Raw genomic sequence first — 23,258 nt, 5'->3', positions numbered from 1 at the left:
TGAAGTCTTTGAGTCTTTGAGTTTTAGACTTCTAGAGTCTTTGAATCTGAGTTCTAAAGTCCTAGACTCCTTGAACTTTAAAGTCTTCGAATCTTTGAATCTTCGGATCTTTGAAAATCTGAATTTTGAAGTCCTCAAAACTCAGAAGAATAGATATCCTCCACAACCAGACTGCCATTCTCAAATCCACCAAGAACACTCATAAAATGCTTGCAAACTTCTAGAAGCAACTATAGCCAACCTGTTTAATTACTTGCTACCTCAGCGTCATTAATCAACCGTCCCACAGCAAAAAGAGACCTCTTCCGAAATCTTCTCAAACCTGTCGCTTCTAGTTCGAGCAAACCGCAGCACCGAATAATAGAAAATCAATTGAGCCGACAGTCCTCCGGCAGGATTCACAAGAAACAATTAGGACCGTGTGATAATCATCGGTCTCTCACCGTCTTCCGGCGACGAACCGGGGTTCGAGTGTTTTTCAACGATTCCCTCTGTTCGTATCCCCTGGCGGCGGTTCGGTTTCCGTAATTAGGTAAACCGCGGCGCTAAGTGGTTCGTTTGCTTACGTGCTTCTCGGCGTTTGCCCGGTTTAATTAATTCCCGCGATGATAGCACTTTTTGCTTCGGCGCGCCGTGATTCGCGCAGCTGAACCGGGTCGAGTTAAGCCGAATAGACGGTAGCAGCACGTGCCAGAAGTAGCTAAACGGGCTGATAGATAATAGACGCGGACGATTGTCCGTTCAAGCGAGCCGGCTGAATGGGTGGCCTCGTGCGCGCAGCATCTCTATCGCAGAGCTGCTCGCGACTCGAAGCCTCGTTAACATTACAGTCACTGTGCTGTCGAATTCACTTCCTCGAATTCTTCTGTAAGAACTCTAACCCTTTGCGGTCCGAAGTGCTCTTGATTTCTCACTTTGAGGTTTACGTCATTAGTTCTTTCAATTACAGCTTGATATGACGCTCTATTTATTTATTCAAGAATATTTGGGAACACAAATAAATATAGAAAAAATTGTTAAAACAGGTAGACTCGACATAGGACTGCTAAGGGCTGAAATTACAATTAGAATTCTAACTGACGTATAATCCAGTTTGGGCATTGTTAACTCAACTTCCTTACTAATTTTTCACAATAGCTTTCTGTACTGAATGAACAATTCAGGAATGAGTCAATTTGACATGTTAAATTATTTAACTGTTGATGAGTTTACTTCATTAGTGATTTCTCATAGTTCTCCACGTGATCCAATTGAAGACTGTAGAATACTCTCATCTTCGAATTTTCATCTATAACACTAAATCCTTAACCCTTTGAACTCCAAGGCCCCAATATTGCATAATATTAAATATTTCAATGAATCAAAGAAACTACCCTAAAATTAGATTCTCCACACATCCAAATTTTCTACTAAGGAAACTAAAAGATCGAAGGAATGTTATAGCATTTTTCAATTTCACTAGAAATACCATAAAAATTGCAGTTGCTGATAAATTACAAAACTATCTGTTTAAGGGTTAATATAGATCGAGCAACAATAACAATACAAAATATCCACTTCATCGCTTTAAAAAATACCTCTACGAACCATCTCGTCAATCTTACCTCAACAATCAAATCCCAGGACGCAGCTCTAAACAATTAAATCACCCTTCCACAGCATTATCCCAACACCACCATCGAAAGTGACCGACAAAAAGTGTCTGCCCATCAGACTCTATTTACCCAAGAATAAAATCCCTCCTTAGTTCCCCGATTAATTCGAGTCTTCCAGCCATTATACTCAAACGGCTGAGAACGAGCCGGTCCTCGGCGAAGAGTTGCCCGCCCCATTATTTCACCAACTTCCCTATTATTTCGCTCGCGTTAATTACGCTCCCGCTTCTGCCCGTCGCCGAGTCCCTTTTCACCATCCCCGGTGCGGTCCATCGAAAATATTCTCGGTCGAAGAATCGTCCCGATGAAAATAGATCGGCGTTCGGACCGCGAACTCAACAAAAATCCGCGCCGCACCGCGTTGGCCTTTGAATAAAATATTCCATCGAACCGCCGGCACACAGGGCAGCCGCGCGTCTCGCGCGCAATTTTTCAGTCGCTCCGCTTTCTCTCTTTTGCGTTGGCAATTACACGGGCGCGTCGTCAAAGCGTTTAATTCGATGAAAGGGCAGTCGGCTCGCGGGCCGGTTGCCACCCCCTTTACCAACCCCCTCGCTCCGCGATCCACTCGTCCCCTCCTCGTTTCTCGGCGCTCTCTTGTCCCCTTTCTCCTCCCTCCGCCTTTTCCCCCCGGAAACGTTTCGCGTTCGTTCCCAGCGGAACCGGATGCGCGGTCTTTCTTGCCGCGGTTGTCGACACGCACCACCGCAGCCGCCCCTCGCGTCCCCGCCGCGGGTTAACCCTTCGCGTACACCGAATTCAATTCTTTCGGATCCTTTTTTTCCCTGGAAGCTTTTTTCGCTGGAAATGTCGCTGCGGTTTGTTGATTTCAGTGTTTAGTATTTAATGTGATTCGTGATACGGAAACTTCAAATTTTGCTTGTTAACCCCTTGGCTATTTACTTTCGTTACTAAGTTTGTGTAATATTTTATCGACAGTTTGTAGGAAATTTCATTTGAAGATAATACATTGATAGCAAAATAGTTGTTTGTTTTGATCCATGGGTAATGAACAACATTGATTCTTAAATTAGTTTAGAAATCTTCATCACGAGTCTCACTCATTGTACGGCAAGGGGTTAACTGTATTGATTTTTTAGATAGAATATTCAGTTACATATCATGGAAACTTAGGTGATATTTTGCTCATTAACTGTATTGATTTTTAGGTAAAATATTCAGCTGTATTCAAGTTTGTGGTCATTTTCATGTATTTTGATATTTCTTTACATTTCCACTGCTTTGTAACGTGTACTGACCATGAGACGTTAATTCATTCAAAATTCAATTTGCGCATTACTAATCAATTTCTTCAATAATTCCTCAAAGCAACATCCGCCATCTTAACCTTTTATACTCGGGAAGTCTCTTAATCACCATTTGGTTTGATACAGTAAAATTATAAAGTTTGATCAAGTATCAAATTAAAATACTTTCGTCCCTTAATTTATCGATTAAATTATTCACAAGCGTCTACTATTTATGAAAGAGTGTTGAATATTGCTAACAAAAATCTTCCGAGTGCAAAAGGTTAATAACTAGAAAAAGAAGGAATCATGAATGCCTGATTTCGCCGCGCCTGGCAGTTTCAGCGTTAAAAACGTGTTACCTCCGCCTCGCAGTCAACCCTTCAATGTCCAATTTCCTCGGAACCGGTGACTAATGGCGGACGAAGTGCGTACTTACGCGCGCAGGCGGGTTCCGCGGGACGAGCCGGTGTTCCGTTGCAAACCGGAGGATCACGGGAGGTTAAAGAAACCTCCGGCAAACAGGTTCTGCTCCTTTTTCCGCGCGATCACCGGAACGAGCCGCATTAGCGCGGTGACAGATGAAAATAGATTCCAGCCGGCGATTACCCTTGTACCGTTTTCCTCTGGAATTAATGCCTCGAGCGGCCGGCATCGAACGATATCGACGATACCCAGCCGCGGTCCCAATAAGTCCGACATTCTGTCATTTAGAGACACAGGCGACGCGACTTTTATCTCCGTGGAATTTTAACCCTTTGCACTTGGCAGTTTTTCATTAGAAATATTTAACCCTTTGCACACGAAAGTTCTTTACTAGAAATATTTAACCCTTTGCACTTAGCAGTTTTTCACTAGAAATATTTAACCCTTTGCACACGAAAGTTTTTTACTAGAAATATTTAACCCTTTGCACTCGAAAGTTTTTCACTACAAATATTCAGTATTCTTCGAAGAAATACAGACGATGTTCTTTGAAACTAACGAGGAAACATATAAATTAAGAAGGAAAGTTATTTTATTTCAATAGTCCATATATTGATGCATCATACAAAGCTTAGTATTATATATAAGACTTTATAATTTTGCAAATCAAATGAAGTGGTGACTGAGAATCACCTCTCGAGTGCAAAGGGTTAAAATTGCGATAAGCAATCACATACACATTCGATTTGAGTCTATTTCTATGACAAAGTAATGTACTATCACTATTTTGTTTGAAATATCGTTATTGACAGATTGAATGGCAGTCCATCATTACTAGATAAGTGACCGTGATTCTACATAAAAATCAGGTCCGAAGGTTAATTTTTATTTATTTTAATTCAGTCATTCTATATTAGTACGAACTTCACGAGAAACGATTCCACGTAGAAACAGATCGAACGTCGTTAAAAAACCTACAACTCTAGTAACGAAACACAAGGGGATGATACGATGTAGAAAGTACATTGAAAATATAGTATAGACCCGAATCGGGCGTGTTACAGACAGGATTAGGCGTTAAAACATCAGCCGCTGAATTTCACCGTGATCGGAATATTGGTAATAGTATTACGGTAATCTACGGTAATCTGATTTAGGAGAATTATTCTGCCTCCGTTCCCATTAAGTTTCCACTGTTTAAAACGCTCGCGGTACACAGCCGCGAAGCGCCGGCCATATTAAAACTACAACAATTCTCGCGGCACGTTTCATGGCCCGGCTATCAGCGATTATTTATTCAGCCGGTGGAACTCGTTGATCAAGAGCTAAGAACTTCTCGTCGAGTTTTTCTGCGACAGTAATTACCACCGTGAATCAACAAGTCGCATCTAACGTCTTTTAATAAAACATCTTCCACCGGAATCATTATTTCAATGTTCACAGTCATTATTCCCCTGTATCAACAGTTTGATACAATCTTGGTTGTATTCGAAATGTATCGCAATATAAAGGAAAATAAATTGTCAATTTATTGACAAGATTTGTCATTGTTAAATCGTCATTGAATAAGGAATATCGTATAGAATGCGCAAAATTCTCATGACAGTGGACGTGTTGATTCTATAAGCATTTTCATGCCGAAGAATCGCCTCTCGAGAGATCGAGACAGATTCGTTAACCTCTTCGACACGCCGCGAACACGAAATAAAATTGTTAACGCTGGAAGAGCCGCGTGTATCTGCAACCTCGATCAGCAACTTCCTCCGTAAGAGTAAATAAACCTGGGAACAAGTGTAATGAATTTATCAGTAATTATGATTTTATCAGGCATAAAGATAGCGCTGATCCGACGGAGGAAACGAAGGGAAACCGGCCAGATAACGTCTCGGCAATATTTTCAAATGTTTAATAACTGGCCGTACAGTGAAAATAGGGACGAGATGATCTCCGCGAACGGTCCTTTAAGTGTTAATAGGCTTCCGGTAGGTAAACTGATAATTTCTGCCCGCAGCGCACGCTCGCGTTAACGTTTGCCGACCGAATGAGATCTCCCACCTTTCGCTTAACGTGCCTTTCCTTTCGTTGTAAGTCTTCAATTATTTGCATTTCATCAAATACGGTTTTTTGCAACAGTTTCTAAATTAATCCTTCGCACTCGAGAGGTGAGTTTCAGTCAACACTTGATTTCATCTAGTGAGTCTATGAAATTTGATATTCAATATTGAACTGTATACTGCATCGGTGTGTAAAATATTGGGATAAAACAGCTTTGTCAATTCACTTGGGATTTCTTTGAGTTAATCTCAGAAAATGTCTGTTAGATTAGGAAATGTTAAATATTTCCGACGAAATACTTCCGAGTGCAAAGGGTTAATTGAACGAGTTCAACTGAAGATGATGCAGGAGGTTATAGTTCTTTTTAGGCGTAAGTTAACCCTTTGCACTCGAGGGGTGATTCTCAGTCACCACTTCGTTTGATTTGCAAAATTATAAAGTCTTATGTATAATACTAAGCTTTGTATGATGCATCAATGTATGGACTATTGAAATAAAATAACTTTCCTTCTTAATTTATATGTTTCCTCGTTAGTTTCAAAGAACATCGTCTGTATTTCTTCGAAGAATACTGAATATTTGTAGTGAAAAACTTTCGAGTGCAAAGGGTTAATATTTCGTCAGATACTGAAGTAGTGAAACATTGTTCATTACAAAGTGCGATAACTTTGAAAGGGTTAAATCGTTCGCATAGTGATTTATACGTCTAATTCGTAATGAAACAACGAAACGAAATGTTATATTCGTTTTCCAGCAAATGTTCGAATGTTATTCGGTTTCCAGCGACGAAACGAATGTTACACTCGTTTTCCAGCGAAGGCTGGATCACATTTTAGAGGCACGCCGGAATTGCGCCGACCACATCAACAATAAACCTCAGGAACCAAGAAAAACCGGCGCCCCCGCCGCCGAAAAGCAAGGAAAAACAACAAAAGCGATATTATCGGGAGCTCGCCAGCAAAACGAATCAGAATTCATGCGCTCGGTGGATCGATCGTTCGCGCTTTCCATCACGCCCCTCCCTGTCCCACGGTTTTATCAATTTTCCGCGGGGCTTCCGTGTCGACCGCGGCGGAGTTCTGAAGTCAATCAAAACTTCCGACGCGATTTCGTTTAATAAATCAATAAAATCGGACCGGGGCATCGCGGTTCCATTTGATCGTTGCATTTTCCACCTTCACCCATCTCCTTTTTTTAATTGTCTTTCACTCCACCGTGGAAGCGATAAGAATACTGCTATGCAGACTTTTCTATATTAACCCTTTGCACTCCGAACATTTCAAATGCAATAGTTCATTTCTATAGAGAAACGTTCGAGGACCTAAAATTTCGCTTTGAAAGAGGAAAATTACAAGTATGCATGGACTTACGTCTTTTAATTTGTTCTGTCAATTTCCTATATTCGAATAGAAAGAAGAATTTTACAGTTTGAGAGTAATGTTACGTGACATCTGATGCAAATTGTGTCTATAGCAGAGCCAACTACCGTAGTTTTTCTGTTTATTATTGATATCTTCAAAGCATTGAATATTCGAAATGATTTTGAAAATAAATAGCTTTGACTTGAATACTATAATGAAAGTCCGAAGAAATCAAAAATAATTGTTAGAATTTTTATAGGGATTACATGTCAGTATTAAATCCTCGGTAGTTCTAGTGTTAATTAATTTACAATTCAGTTCGCCTATTGCGAAATCAATTTCCTTAATGCATTATCAGGAACATATATCTTTCTAATAATTTCGAAGAGAGGAAATCTGGAATGGGACATTTTCCCATCCGGTAGTTTTAGTTAAAATAGAAAGGCGCAGGAGGAAGTTTTTCAGAGAAGCGCAGTAGCATAAAAGTTGTAAACCGCTGCGCTAAGCGACCTTAGGCACGGCTCGCATCGACGGGCACCGACGAGGACGCAGGACAGCGTGTTTAGGGTCGACGACCCCCGGCACATCCGCGTTCGGCGCTTCACGTGCTTTCCCGCTTTATCTTCCTGGCCTCCCTCTCCCTCGCTGCTTTCCATGCCTCCCCCGCTCCGGCCGTTCCTCGAGCGAGCGTCTCCGAGGCTGAAGCCTCTCGCTGATCGAGGGTGAAAGGACCCTCGTCTCTACTGCTTCGGATCATTCAATAAATAATGTCTTCTCCTCTCGGTTTCGGTCAATAATGCTGGGTTATTCGATGGTAACCTCTTCGCTGGCGAACGATGCGTGTACGAGTTCGAGGAAGCTGATCCGATGACGACACACTTCACGGTTGTTCGAATTGCTTCTTGCTTTTGGGGATTATACTATTATACTATTATATATTATATAATCATTACATTATACTAAATATAATATTCATCTCCAAGTTCTAAATCTCTTTGGTAGCTAAAATTAGTAACGAAGATTGATATTCCTCAAAATTGAAATGTCGGTTAACCCTTTGCAGACGAAGATTCTCTGAACTATACAAACCTTTTGTAGATTTTGTCAAGTCACTACGAATGCCTAAATAACATGGAACAAGGAAATTATGTACTGGTTTCTTGCTGTTCGAGTAGCTGAATCATTTGTCTGCAACTTAGTATTACATGAAATTTTGATCTCGGTATACGACTTGATACGATTAATATGCAATTCAAAAAATTGTAATAGATTATTTTCAGTTTCTTCAGATATTCATTACAGTACTGAAATGAAACTATTTTCAAAATCATTTCGAATATTCAATGCTTCGAAGATATCAATACCTAACCAAAAAATTCGAAACCAGTCATTTTGACTGATAGTTCTAGTGTTAAGAATATAATTAACCCCTTGACTATTACTTTCGCAACTAAGCTCGTGTAATATTTTACCATCGACAATTTGGAAGAACTGCAACAAAATTTTCCCTTCTACTTCAAGTGGAAACTTCATTTGAAGATAATACATTGATGATAGCAAAATATTTGTTTTGATCCGTGGGTAACATTGATTGTTAAATTACTCTATAAATCTTCATCTCGAGTCTCCCTCGTCATTGTATAACAAGGGGTTAATATTCACCGAGTCACGAATCGAATATCTAAACCGCCAATTAAAAATACACAGAATCCATCTGCCAGATTTCTGGTTGCTCTATGGCCACTTTCCTCGGTATTTCCCATGGTCCCCTCGCCGGTCCTCATAACCAGCCACCGCACACTTGGTCCGTTCTTCGAGTAGCATCTCCGCGGCTTTAGGCCCGCGCTCCTCGATCGAGGGTGAAAGGACCCTCGTCTCCGCGCCCCTCCTTCTTCCTTCCGCTCTTTCCTCGTTCCTCCTCGTTTCTGGACGACCCTCGAGAGAGTTCCACGCGCGATTACGCCGGTCACCGACTTAAACGCGAGCAGATAGAGAGATTCGTGGCCGGACAGGATGTCGATATTTCGGTGACTCTCTCCTGCTCGATGATAAACGCGGTATCGCGCCGGTCCCCGTGAATGGGACGCTCTGATACGGACGTGCGCCGGCTATTTTTACGCCGGCGAGTTATTTAATGCGTGACTCGCCGGCCGCCTGACCAATGATCGCGTAGGAACTTCGTTAGCCCCTTGCCCTACAATAACGAGCGAGGCTCGTCGTGAATATTTTCAACGTGATTCAACAAATGTATGTATTACTCGGTTCGTTCGAATTCGAAGTGAATATTACTTAATCCTTAGCAGTCCTATGTCGAGTCATACTCGACATTCTATTTTGCAACCTCTACCTTTTAACAATTTTTTCTATATTTATTTGTAGTCTCACAATTGTACCATTTAAAGGTAACATTTCACTGACTTCCAAATATTGAATAAATAAATAGATCGTCATATTAAGTTGTAATTGAATGAACTAATGACGTGAACCTCAAAGTGAGAAACCAAGAGCACTTCGAACTGGAACTACCGAATGTTTAACGCTTTGCAGACGAAGATTCTTTGAAATATACAAAACATTCAGCAGACGAAGCTAAATCATACACCAATTGCTTGAATAATAGAAAACCCAGAAAGTACGTGCTGATCTCTTGCTGTTTGAATAATTAAATCATTTGTTGGCGACTTAAGCTTCGAAATATCATTTCATCTCGCCGAAATGACATTCGTCACAATTATGCCATTTAAAGGTAAAATTTCACTGACTTCCAAATATTCTTGAATAAATAAATAGAGCGTCATATTAAGTTGTAATTGAATGAACTAACGTCAACGCAAATGGTTGACACTAGAACTACTGAACATTTAATACGGTTGATACGTAATCTCTATAAAAATTGTAACAATAGATTATTTTCAGTTCGTTTGGATATTCATCATAGTACTCAAGTAACTATTTAGTTCCAAAATCGAAAGGGTTAATTTTGCACTGCATAGATTTCGTTATAATCACGAAGAAAAAGTCGGCCCATAGAGGGTTAACAGTACGATATGTCAGCGGAACGGATGAACGAGGACACCGTTCGCCTTAGGTTCTCCCGACGATGACTTTTAATTGTATAGAAATTGAAGGGGTGGAAGAGGAATTCTGGTGACCGGTTGGCAGGCTGACAAAAAAGGGGAGAAGGAGCTGTCTGCTTGGATAACAGACAGGATAGTCTTAACTAGAGCGGAAAAAGGATCCGTCTACTCGGATATAGACCGACACCCTTAAATAGGGCGCAGCCCGTTAAGGGTTGCCCGACAGAATTCTTTTTGCCAAATGGGACGAAAGCTGTATCTCCGGAGGGTAGAGCTACGAGGTGTTCAGACACCCCGAGAATGGGCTTCTAAGACGTAATAGGGGGCGAAGGAATCTCTGCTGATCCTGACCAATTGAGCCACTCGGCTATCTTCGGATTCTTATCCCTCTATCACTGCTATACCCCTAAATTACATCTAATTTAGAACCCTGAGCCCTTTGTTCTTCGTTCTACGCTGACTGACAGCCAATCAACTTTTTATTTCGTAGATGCGGGACGAATATTCAGGTACACGCGGTTGCGTTGGTGATTGAGGTTATCAGTGACGATAGCATGTACTTTGCTCCTTTTGTAAATCGTTAATGGCAAAGTGGATCCTATGGCAAGGGGTCAATTGGAAATTTGAATTTTTTTTAGGAGTAATTTTGAATATTTAGAATATTTGGAAATTTGAAAATACGGATATTAAGATTTTGAAACATTCAAATATTTAAAAATTCACACATACAAATATTCAGAAATTCAAACATTCAAGCATTCAAGCATTCAAGCATTCAAACATTCAAAAATTCAATCATCCAAATATTCAACAATTCAAACATTCAAAAATCATCTGAATATTCAACAATTCAACAATTCAACAATTCAACAATTCAAAAATCATCTGAATATTCAACAATTCAAGCATCAAAAAATCCAAACAACTAAATTTTCAATACAAAACCCACCTACTTATCACACGCTGGCAACATCGAATCAACAAATTACGCCGCGTCGACGTCAGTTCAGAAACCCTTCGCAGCGTGCGGGGTCCCAAAGCGAAGACCTTTCAAAAGGGAAACCGATGATCGCGTTTCCCGTGCCAGCGGATAAATCCCCGATTGATCTGTCTTCGATTCCCGATCGCGCGGAAGAGGAAAGTGAAAGCGTCAGCTGGGAATGCCGGAGGAACAGGAACACGGCGCACGGTGACAAAGAAACCGTCGGAGGAGGCGAGCGAAGCGCGCGTGAAACAGCAGTTTCAGAGATCAATGAACGATTGTTCCTACCTCGCCTCGCATCGTTCGTGTTCTACAGGTTGCCGCGGCACGCGTTCGCGCCCCTCCCCCGCGTACGTTCTTCTTGTTGATTCTAATCGAGAGCGTTCCGCTCTTCTTATCCGCCCGAGCTCGTTCCCTCTTTTTTTCCCTTTCTTGTTCCCTTCGGGTATTTTTTTATCGGCGACTTCGTTAGCCAGTCTCATTCCTCGAACGACAGAGATATATTCAGTTAGAACGTGACTATCTTTTTCCTTCATATTCTCACTGTGTTCCTTGTCTCTTTTGTCTGTTATTTTTCTTGTTCACTTCTCTCTTTCTTTGACTTCCCACTTTTCCCTTTCTTTCCTCAACACGTCGAATGCCATGGGGTCTCCGGTGACTCCAACCAAATCGAATTACTATAGTTCACTCAATTAATACTTAGAACTGCAGATTGTTTTGTAATCTATCGGCAACTGCGACTAATTTTTATAGTATTCCTAGCGAAAATGAGAAATGCTGTGTTTCTTCGATCTTTTATTTTCCTTAGTAGAAAATTTGGATTTGTGGAATATCGAATAATTTTAGGGTGGTTTCTTTAAGATTCATTGAAACATTTAACCCTTTGCACTCGGAAGTTTTTCACCAGAAATATTTTAACATTCTCTGATGAGATAAAATCTCAACAAAGCTATTTTATTTGAATATTTCTCGAAATGATGCATTATGGGAAATATAATATTAAATATCAAATTTTATGGTTTTACTGTATGAAATCAAGTGGTGTGAGTCACATCTCTCTTAGAATTGAATTATTGATATATATTGAGAATTCTTAGATCCCGTTTCAAAATGGAGAACTGAAGCTTATAATTAACTGAACCTTAAAATATAATTAAAATATTAACGAATATTTGAAAACTCGATTGCACTCGCGAATAATTTCATCGAATAAAGTATACTAACGTATTCCTTAATTTTCTGTTGCAGAGATTTGGTGAAGTCGGATCTGCTGTTGTCCGAGGACAGCGAGGATGAAACGACCAAGGTAATTAACGCCCCGAATTAACTAACCAGATTCAAACTTGAGCGTATGGGCGCGTGTCCAATGTTCCGTAGTGTAAATTCATGTACAACTTAATACTGTGTGCTCCTTTGGTCTCGCTTGCTATTCTGTTCATAACGAATTCAGAACCTAGTACGATTGCCGAGCGATGTATCGATTGTCGAATAAACGACACGAGTCGAACGGATAGGGGTGAGCGATCACGACGACCCGGTCAGGATTAATTGATTAATCGTTACGGTCTTTCTTTTCGCAGGGTACGTTGTCACGGACGACAAGGGGCAGCAGGAGCCCCGACCTCACGGTCGAGTAAGTACCGATTCTCCGCGTGCAATTATTAATTAGCCCCGCAATCGCACTTCAATCGATTCATTGATACACTTCCACGCTCCTTAACGAACGTACCGATAGAAATCCTGATTTTCTTGTCCGAGCTGTCGGAAGTTTCACTTTCGAGCTAACTAATTTACTGTAACAATGAACAATCTGTTCCTCCATCGAATTTCAAGGAAATTATATAATCTAGAGATTGTTATTCAACGGTACTCCGCGAAAGAAAACATCCGAAGTTCCTCAACTTACACATTGCAGTAACAATAACATCGAAGATACTAATCGGATGTGATCTATTTGTCTCGACACATATTTTACTTTAGTTTCTATTGTTTCCCTATGTTCTTTATACTCCAGACACAAAACAATCATTACTAAATTATCACTTAACCCCTTAACTTGTATGCTCGAGTTAATTCGAGCTAAACAGGCCAAACTGTGCACACTCGAGATAATTCGAGCGGCGTTGTATTTTATGCTGCTATAATTTTTCACGCTCGAATATAATCGGGAATTGGAAATAACAATGTGGAAGCAAGGAAAAAAAATTGTTTCATTGATATTTATCATTTACATGGGATCGTAAGCTATAACACTTATTTATTCAGGAATAAAATATAGCCTTTTTCCATGGAACAAAAGCGGAGTATATCAAGATTGATTTCTTTTGGCCGGTTTTTTTCAAGAAAACTGTGCGTTAAGGGGTTAAACATCATCTAGGGTACTTCTAAGTGAGATGGCTCTCGTTTGAATGTCAATTCCCAACCCTTAACACTAGGTTTAGAGACATTTATTGTACACTTCATTCTATTATTCCTAAAAGAATCGATGCTCGTTTATGTAGATTGTGAAAACTGGAGATTCGACAGTAGGTAATTGGGGTACATGTCAGTGTGATCAATCAAAATCGGCGCAAACATTTACAAAATAATATTTCTAAAATCCAATATGCCTCAATTTCACGCGTTTCGTAAACCTAGTGTTAACCTACGCTAAAAGTTCTAGATAAAAGCGCTTTATTTTCAAAAAATGTTCCCCGACCTTACAATGTTCGGTCGGGGGTAGATATAATGGTGCCTTTAAAAGGCTAATCACATAAATTGTATATGTAAGATTAATTACATTAGTAACATACAATTGTGGCTAATATAATAAAAATTCTAGACACCACATACATAACACAATATTTAAAAACCTGCGCCATCTCACCAGACTTACCCCACGCTTTCAAGAGATTCCATTGAAACTAGAAGTCATCGAAAACTGCCCAACGAATGCGTTAACAAAAATATCCGATTTCCAGCTTGTCGACACCCTTGATACCAGCGATGACGCCCGCCCCGCCGCCGTTGGCGCCCATGTCTCCCATGGGGCTGTCGCCGGTGGGACCGTTGTCGCCGCCGAGGCCGTTGAGCCCGGTGAGGCCGCCGACTCCTCCGAAGCAGGTGACGCCAAAACAGGCGCTGTCGCCTCCGCCGGTGAGCCCTTTGCAGTCGAAGAGCTCGCCAAGTCCCACGATGCACCATCAGAGGCCGCCCAGCCCGCCGGGCCAGGCGCCGCAGAGCTCCGGAAGCGCGAGCTCCAGCTCCGATTCCGGGTCCGAGTCCGGCTCGGAGAGCAGCGACGACTCCGAGGACGAGGTCAGTCCTCCGCCCACGAAGGGACCCTCGACACCACCCTCGGTGTCGCCGAAGACCGACAATCTGATCGAGGAGCCGCTGCCTGCGATAGAGGAGTCGACGCATAACCAAACCAGGTGGAACCTCAGATCGTTCTTCGACAAGACGGCTGCGTCCCATGGGGAACAGAACACGGAGAACAAGCAGACGCAGGTATGTCTTGATCTTTGGAGTTTTAGGAGTTTGTTGGAGATTCGGAGATTTGATGAGGTCTTGCGCAATTTTGCTTTCGTCTGTTTCGTGGGGATATGTACGTTAACACATGAGCGCCGGCGACTTAACCTCTTGCCCTATGATTTATTTCTTAGCTATGATGTAACTACTTTATCGTTAATAATTCATTAGGAAATGACACAATTTCTACTTATTCTACGTGTACTTTTCCTTCAAGGGCCGGCGCTCAGTGTGTTAAGTTTATTCCGTAGAGTGATGCATTTCAGAATCGTGTAATGTAACAGTTGTAGTCATTGGAAATTTTGGGGAAACATCTGACGGTTTTCTCTTGTTCTACGTGTCTTGCATTAACCCTTGCACTCGAGAGGTGCCTCTCACTCACCATTTGATTTCATACAGTAAAACTATGAAATTTTTTATTTAATATTATACATAACGCATCAATTTGAGAGTTAGTTTTATAAATTGTCTTTATCCCATTAGGAAATCTTGAAATATTTCTAGTGAAAACTTCCGAGTGCAAAGGGTTAATTACTTATAAGAGGTCACGTTAGTCAAGCCGAGCTTTGGTTCAGAAGTGAAGACAAGGGGTTGGACCCAACGCTAGATCCTCGGCGTGCGTCAATGATGACGTCGAAGCCGAGCGTTGCAAGTGAGAGTGTCCTTTTCTTCACTTTCGAACCATCAGTCATTGATACGTGAACACGTACCAACTTCAGCCTACGGTAGCAAAGGGTTTAACCAAGATGCTTCTAATTTCCCAGGAGTGCGCCAGGCGGGAGGGTTCGCCGGCGGTGGCAGCGGACACCAGAACGCTCAGGGAGAAGACCAGCCACGACTGGAAGCTGGACGAAGCGTTCAAGAGGACGCGCACGGACCCGCTGATCACGATGTTGAGCGACAGCGACCATCACTCGGACCAAGAGAAGACGCAGCCGGCCGGGGAGAGCCTCGCGCCGGAGAAACCAAAGGTGGCCGACGCCAGGAAACGCGGCCGGCCCAGAAAGCCCACGAAGAGTCCCAAAGGCGGCCACCGGACGTCCGAGGAAGGTCTGAAGAACGGGAAGCCCAGGAGCAGAACGAGACCGGTGGGCAGTCCCGTGAAGAAGAAGCAGCCGATCTCGAAGGCGACCATCGCCACCAGCGACGACGGCAGCGACGACAGGTCCCAGGGTGCTTCCAGCGACTCCGACAGCGACAGGCCGGCCAGAGTGTCGCCGGTGGTCGCCACCATAACGGAGAAGAGGCGGTCCAGACTGAGCGGTTCTTCCAGCGAGGACGAGAGCCCGGCGAACGGGAAGACGAACAGCGTCTCCGACGATGATAACTCTCGCTGGAGGAGAGTCCCTATCAAGAGGAGCAAACTGGCCGACTCCCCGAAGAAGCAGGAGAAGAAGAAGAGCCCCGCCAAGGCTAAGTCCAGGAGGTCCAGCTCGAGGGTTACTGCAGCGGGCTCGGACTCCGATAGCGAGTCCGAGATTTCCGTCGAGAAGAAGAAGATCGCCAGGTGAGAAATTTGTGGTGCTTCTGGGTTATGCGGAGGTCGGAGGATAATGGAGGATTAGTTTGACCTGGACTAATTTGTATACTGGAGTAGCGTCATTGTCAGTCTTATGTGTGAATTACCTTGGGTTTTTAGTATATTTTGAGATTGAAGTGGTTTAACCCCTTGCCCTACGAGTGAGACTCGTGAATTTTCATGATTCAAGAAATATATATTAGTTCATTCGAATTCAAAGTAAATATTATTCTTCTGTAATCACCTGTTGTACTTAAGGAAATATAGGCGTAACGTATGCTTAGAATTTTTCTCTTTTTCCAATAAATTATTAATGACGAAGTAACCGTATCGATCAGAGTTGAGAAAGAAATCATAGGTCAAGGGGCTAATGGAGGGGCGTGTATAGGTATGCATAATGTAAAGATACGTGAATGTTGGTTATTCTGTTGAAAAATTCTGTACAATTTCCATTCCGATCAATCCGACTGATACGAAGCGGAATACTTCGAACTGAACACCTGCGTGCGTCGATGCGACTTACAGTTAGTGAAACGCGAGCGAAATGTAAATAAAACAGTGGCTCGTCGAATTGATGTACACAGTGTTCATACATTTGAACAATAGGGTCACGTCAATTCGAGTCATACAGAATTTTATAAACATTATTCGGTAGACGTTGCATAGAATTCATACAGAATTTTATAGACATTATTCGGTAGACGTTGCATAGTTAAATTTCCGATTTCTGAACCCTAAACGGACTAACATCAACCCTTCTAACAATAGAATAAATATAGCAAACGTACGTACTCCTTAAGTTTCAGATTAAACAAATACAGAATAATCATCAAATTCTTTTCTCCGCCTAAATTATTAACGACAAAGTAGTCTTATCAAGCACTGTGAAATAAATCATAGAACAAATGGTTCCACCACCCACATGTCCAAACCACCCATCACCTAATCACCCTTCACGCGATCAAAGTACACGTCAGCCCTCCGAACAGTAATTTCAATTTCCCCGCAGGGTGCCGCCAAGGCCGAGAGCACCGCCGACACGTATAACATCCCCAGAGAACTCGGACAGCGACAACAGTCCAGGCCCGAAGCTGCAGGAGGAGGACGCGGGCAACGTGCAAGACAAGAAGAAGAGCGACACCCTCCGCAGGGTGTTCTCCACCTCGGTGGGCGGAGGAAAGGGCGGCGGCAAAGGCGGGAAGGGCGGCAAAGGTGGAGGGAAGTGTGGCATCTACGTGGAGGAGTACACGACCTCGGCCAACACACCCACCGGCGGCGAGAGCCCGTACAAGAGACCGTCGTCGCAGGCGTCCAGCGTGATCCAGTCGTTCCCGCCGTTGACGTACGTGGACGGCGTGCCGAGCCTGATGTGCAGGATCGACCTGAGCAGGCTGCCGCACATATCGCAGCTGTCCAGGGGCCAGGAGTTCAGGGAGCGCACCGAGCTGCCGGACACCAGGCCGTCCTCGAAGCAGCCGTCCGCTCTGGCCGCCCAGCCGCCGCGGCCGCCCACGCCGGAAGAGGGCGAGATCGTGGACACGCCGCCCCCGCAGCAGCTGCCATCCGACGCGAGGATCCACGGCGACGTGACCGTCGACGGTGACCACAAGAACCGCGCTGTGATCAAGGGCGAACCGATATCGGACTCGAAGAGCGGGATCGGCGGTGTCGTCGTCGGTGCTGGTGCTAGTGCGAGTGGTAGTGGTGCTAGTGGCGCGGGCACCGCGCCCAAGAGGAAACGTAACCCGAGTTGTAGTTCTGTGTCCAGTTTGAGTACTGTGTGTTCCGTCGAGTCGAAGGCGAAGGGCTCGGCCGAGCACAAGGAGAAGAAGAAGCGGAAGAGGAAACACGCTGACATCGAGGCCGTCGCATCCAGGCCGTCTTCTAGTCAGGTGAGCCGGGCTGGTTTTCATCTTGTCGCCGGTATCGCGTTCGTACTGGCTTGTGGGAATAGAGTATAGGTGGACGCGTTTGTTTACTGGTGCATACATGTTGGAACTTCATTTGAGAAGCTTTATGATATATAGTTTTTGAAAAGATACAATTCTTATTATAGTCAGTATTCTCATGAAATAAGTGGATTCTTTTTGTTAAAATGATTATTCTATTGTAGAGAATGTGAGTAGTATAAAATAACATTGAGTAGAAAATAGAAAAGTATATGCTAACAGTGCTCGTTAAGATCTTTTAATTTCCAAATGAAAGTTTCATTTTATGAGAAATATTTCTATCACGCGTTCTATGCGATACTCCATTGCACGTTACACTTGCGAAGAGTGACTTCTCAGTCTTAAGAGAACGTACGAGGCGCACCGTACAATGGCGCAATAAACACGATAACGTATCCCGGCCGCAACATGAACATAGAATCACGCGAATTAAGCGCGGCGCTCGACGTGTGAATAGAATCCGCGAAGGTACACACGATGCGGCTTATTACAACACAAATATTGTTAATGTCCCTTCCGCAGCAGAGTGGTATACAACCAACGAACCATGAACGGGAAGAGAAACCCGACACGAGTCTCCTGCCGCCACCGCCCCCGCCTCAACGCGTCTATTATTCCTACTTCAACCCTCAGAACGAAGTTTTAGAGGATCAGGATAGGTGGTAAGTAACAGCTCATCCCATTCGAAACGTACTTTACGCCGCGTCCGTCCAGTGAATCGTTCGATTTCCTACGTCCGCCGTGTTATTCGTGCTTTCAGGGACCAGAATCAGTACCTGATGGAAGCGAAACGGCTGAAGCACAGCGCCGACAAGGAGTGCGAGCTCACCGCGCAAGGTATGCTATACCTAGAGGCCGTTCTCTGCTTCCTGCTCACTGGCAACGCGATGGAGTCGGATCCCGTCACCGAGAGGGCGTCGTTCACCATGTACAAGGATACTCTAAGCCTCATCAAGTGAGTAGATCTCTAATTAACCAGGGGTAGGCAGCGCGGCGTGTTTCTTTCTAATTAAACCGATCTACGATTTTTCGTTCCTCCCCTTCTCGCCAGGTACATCTCCTCGAAGTTCAAGAGCCAGCAGAACAACTCGCCCGAGAGCAGTATACATAACAAGCTGGCCATTCTAAGGTAAGCACCCCCGAACCACTCGTGAAACCTTTTCGTCCTGTCGCTGGCGCGTTTCGGGACCGCGTCTCATCCCCTCTCGTTGTTCCAGCCTCTTTTGCCAGTCCCTCATATACTTGAAGCTCTTCAAGATGCGTAAACACGAAGTCAAAGAGACACAGAAGATTCTGACAGACTATCATCAAAAGGTGAGCGGCATCATCCTTGGCAGGCTTTTCTGTTTTCTTCGTTCGAGTCGGTTTGTTCGGTGATTATTCATGAACGGCACGCGTCCGTGTGTTTAGCCCGCTCAGGCGACACCTGTGCAACCGGAGGGACAAGGGACGCCATCTCTGTCGCCCACGCCGTCGCCGGCCGGCTCCGTCGGGTCTGTCGGCAGCCAGAGTTCCGGGTACAGCAGCGGCGAACTGGCGAACCGAGGAGCTGCTTCCGGCCAGCCACAGGCAGCTCCGTATGTCAGCGTTCCACTCGGCGTCCACAACGCTATGGCGAAACAGAATTACCAGTTCAGCCTGCTGCTGAGTTGTCACGATCTATGGGATCAGGCGAATGCTCTGGTTACGGACATGCATAGAGGTGAGCTTGCTGTGTTTACTGATGATGTTTGCTTTCCGTTTGATATTCTTTGGCGTAAAGTTTCATGAACATGTTGTAGATGGAAAATTTAAATATTTTCTGCAATTATAAATGTAATTGTACGGCGACTGATATCTTTGAATAGATACTGCGATAAGATATTTAAGATAAGAGGTCTATGATACAACGCTGTCATCTTAGAGATTTGATTATCATTGGTTTAAAATAATTTCGCGATCTGAGTAAGCAAAAGTGGTCCTAAAGACACTTAAAAATTAGAGTGCTAGAGAAATTAGTATTTTTTCAATAGTTTACGATAGTACCAGTGCAGGAGGATTTATAGTTAATCATTTCCTTAACAATTTCCAGACTTCTTCATCGAGCTGGATGAAAAACTGGGACCCCTAACCCTGAAGAGCTCCCTGCGCGACTTGGTGCGCTACGTTCAGGCCGGCATAAAGAAGCTTCGTGATCTCTGACCACAGTGGCATAGCCCCCGACCACCCACCCCCAATTACATAACTTCTCTCCCGCAGAACATGGCGACCTATCCGACAATGTTCACGTAAAGAACGTCGCGACGACGGGTACCTAAAGCGCGGGGTGTCCAGCGCGGTGTTTCGTCGACGTTGCGCGCTAGAGGAGAAACTCCCTCGGCGGAGAGAGAGGGGAGCAGCAGCCGAGAGAAGTGTTCTGTCAATTCTTCCTCGGCGGACAGAGGAATTGTCCTCGTTGGGGTGAGCAGAAGGAAATTCGGTGGTCACGGGGGAGCGTTCGGCCGCGGGGAGGATCGTCGAGTGGACATCTCGCGAGCTCGCGGCTAACGGAAAGCAGTCGAGTGTCCTCCCGTTAAGGGCTGGACGGGGTTGTTTGGCGTACTTTTCGTTCGAACGGTTAGGCATCAACCTTATAGTCAATTTGGAAGCGAACTGGTCCGGCGGAGACGACGAATATTCGGAAAGAGGGATGTCCCGTTGAGATTTACTCTCGAGGAATTCGATTCGCGCGCCGTTCGCGCGTCGGGTATTTTTCAAGACCAAGAGGATCCAGTGGAGAGCGAAGCTAAGGGATGAAGATTTTGATACACGTGTGTGTTCGGGACGTAGGCGCACGGGAGATGTTGCTGGGAGCATTCAGTCGCCGGTTACATTTTGTAAATTACCGAGGATGAACCGAGGACGAACGAAGAGGATGACGAAGAGGAAGGACGAAGAGGATGAGCTACGGAAGAAGGAGTAAGAAGTGCCACAGATGCGCCGTGTGTTCTCGCTTCACGGTGAGCCGCAGCCGACGTTACCTGAAGCACGAGTCTCGTCTCGGCGATTCGAGTGCGACGAATACACAATGATATAAATATATACATATAATGCATATAGTTTATTACCTATATAAATATATAAATAATTATAAATATATAAATATATATATATAAATATGAATATATTTAATGAAAAGAGAACCAATGTGCGACGCGGCCGCCGCGTCTCGTTTTTAGCTGAATGATTAAAGAAAAAAAAAAATACAAACGAAGAAAGAGAAAGAGGATCGATGATTACGATGAATTTAGCGAGGCTGGAAGAATGAAAGTGTGAGAGAGCGAGCGAGAGAGAGAGAGAGAGAGAGAGAGAGAGAGAGAGAAAGAGGGAGAGGAAATAATAATATGCGCGATGCATTGTGTCCCCGTTCAGGGGGTGATTTGTATTACGCGCGAGCAACAAGATCAACGGTCGATCTACATCGACGCACTATAAACAAAATATTCTATAAATATTTATATATATATAAATATATAAATATATTGTCAGACGTCTGTGAAACGAACGGCGTTCGACTCTTTTGTAGATAGGTTATGGAAAGTTGTACGGGGAGGGGGTGAGAGGGGGAATATGCGAGGGTAGAGACGGAAGAGCGAGAGTGAGCGAGAGAAAGAGAGAGAATATAGACGGTGTTGTTTAGATTAGTCGAATACGCAACAAGGATGAAAAGGAAAACAATGTGAAACGCTACCGGCTGAACAGCGCGGTAACAGAATGGGAAAAACCAACCAATACATATTATTTACATTACTTAGAATTTAAACGGGGAAATAAGTAGAGGTCCTAGCGATGAGATGCACGAAATAAGAAAAAAAAAAAGAATATTCAGATAATTATAACGTATAGCGCATTACCACACAAACACACACACACATTATACATATTGCGATTAAAGGAGAGTAAAAATAAGAAAGGGGCAAGAGATAGAGAAAGAGAGAGATAGAGAAAGGGAAACGAAGACAAACGAAACGCAAGCAAGGGAGAGAGGGACAAACATACGCCAGATACTCGGATGAAGAAGCAAAGAAGAAAAAGAAGAAAAAGAAGAAGAAGAAGAAGAAGAAGAAGAAGAAGAAGAAGAAGAAGAAGATGATGAAAAAGATGGTGACGGTGATGACGATGAAGAAGAAGAAGTAACAAATCCTTGAAACCGTGCGATCGGTGGCGACGCGTCAACCGCGATGCCACGTGGAAACGCGATAAATCTAAGAGAACAAAGAGGAAACAAACAAAACAAAACATACAAAACAAACATACAAAACAAAAAAAAAATAACAAAGCGTAACGGATAAGCGAGTTGCTCATGTGTATATTTTTGTAAATAGGTATTTGCGAGTGCCGCCGCCTTGAGGGTGGCCCGACGTCGCGGCGCCGCGGCGTCTGGCCGGCCCGCCCCAATTTTTGCTACCACAAATCTTATCGAGAGAATCAGGAAATTTCTGGTAAAAAACGTCGTAAGAGTAAAAAGAAAAAAATATTAAAGTAATAAAAACACGGTACACACGAAGTACAGAGACAGAGGGTGAGAGAGGGTTGAAACAGAAGAGAACATTGTCCGCCGAATTTGTCCCGTAGGTTCTTTTACCGAGGTATATATTCTTCAAGCATCACGCGCGATCACGCGAGCAAACGAAGGAAACAGCGCGACGCGTTCTTTCTCCATTTTCTCCTCGTCCTCTGTTTTTTTCCATCCCCTTCGTTCCCTTTGCTTCCATCGTTTCGCATTTCGTTTCCTTTCGTTCGCGCTTTCCTTCCTCTCGTTCGATCCCGTTTCCATTCGCGAGGAGACCGTTTGTGCCGCGAGCGCGCGCGCGCGCCGATTCGAACCGCCAACTTTTCCCTGTCTTTTCATCGATCGCGACGCCCGCAGCCGGGGAACGACGGAAACCGATCAATTTGTATACGACTTCTCGAACGACGAGCGCCGGGAACGGCGTCGAACGCGAACGCCGACGAAACGAACGGGGAAACGAACCTGGGAGAGCGTTAGCGACGATCCATCCGTTTCACGACTGTATTCGCATTTTATCTGTGGCTCGCGAGCGACTCTGCTCACCGATTTCCCCTTTATACAGGGTGGACTATGGAAAAGTCGCTCGCATGCGAAACAAAATGAACACCATCGAGTATAGAGAAGTCAAAATAAAGCTGACAAACTGTCTATTCACTATCTTCGAACACATGACAGTACTGAAGGCTACTTTTCCATAGGTCACTCTATAGTATCCCATCAAACCTAATATTTCAAACAGAATCTGTTAAACCGCATTATACAATTCTCTAGAACTCCAATGAAACCAACTATCTATCATCCGTTATCAATGATTAATGCGTCAATCCACAAACTGTAAAACCGCAGATAGAGTGGGAAAAAATACAGAATCACATTTATTCTTCATTGGACCAGAATCGTAAATATTTCATCTCGAGGACATATCGAAATTCGAGTCGGATGAGGG

At 43.8% G+C, this 23,258-nt stretch overlaps 1 protein-coding gene across 9 annotated transcripts in view; it reads left to right on the top strand.

Moving 5' to 3' along the window:
- Positions 1–21,632, top strand: part of lilli (AF4/FMR2 family member lilliputian) — a 370,515-nt gene extending 348,883 nt beyond the window's left edge. For 8 of the 9 annotated variants that reach the window (XM_076368250.1, XM_076368249.1, XM_076368251.1 and 5 more), the window contains 11 exons: positions 12,052–12,109; positions 12,384–12,436; positions 13,764–14,292; positions 15,078–15,820; positions 16,842–17,724; positions 18,304–18,443; positions 18,542–18,736; positions 18,833–18,910; positions 18,999–19,095; positions 19,192–19,483; positions 19,853–21,632. In XM_076368250.1, coding sequence (XP_076224365.1) covers positions 12,052–12,109; positions 12,384–12,436; positions 13,764–14,292; positions 15,078–15,820; positions 16,842–17,724; positions 18,304–18,443; positions 18,542–18,736; positions 18,833–18,910; positions 18,999–19,095; positions 19,192–19,483; positions 19,853–19,962 — 3,178 coding nt within the window. In that variant the 3' untranslated portion in view covers positions 19,963–21,632. The remainder of the gene's footprint in view (positions 1–12,051; positions 12,110–12,383; positions 12,437–13,763; positions 14,293–15,077; positions 15,821–16,841; positions 17,725–18,303; positions 18,444–18,541; positions 18,737–18,832; positions 18,911–18,998; positions 19,096–19,191; positions 19,484–19,852) is intronic. The other variant, XM_076368248.1, reaches the window with a different exon arrangement.
- The last annotated feature ends 1,626 nt before the right edge of the window (positions 21,633–23,258 follow it).

Source organism: Nomia melanderi, chromosome 6 (assembly GCF_051020985.1).
Source record: "Nomia melanderi isolate GNS246 chromosome 6, iyNomMela1, whole genome shotgun sequence".
In the NCBI taxonomy this organism is placed as follows: domain Eukaryota; kingdom Metazoa; phylum Arthropoda; class Insecta; order Hymenoptera; family Halictidae; genus Nomia; species Nomia melanderi.
The sequence above is the reverse complement of the archived record's forward strand: the minus strand, read 5'-3'. Positions and strand labels throughout refer to the sequence as shown.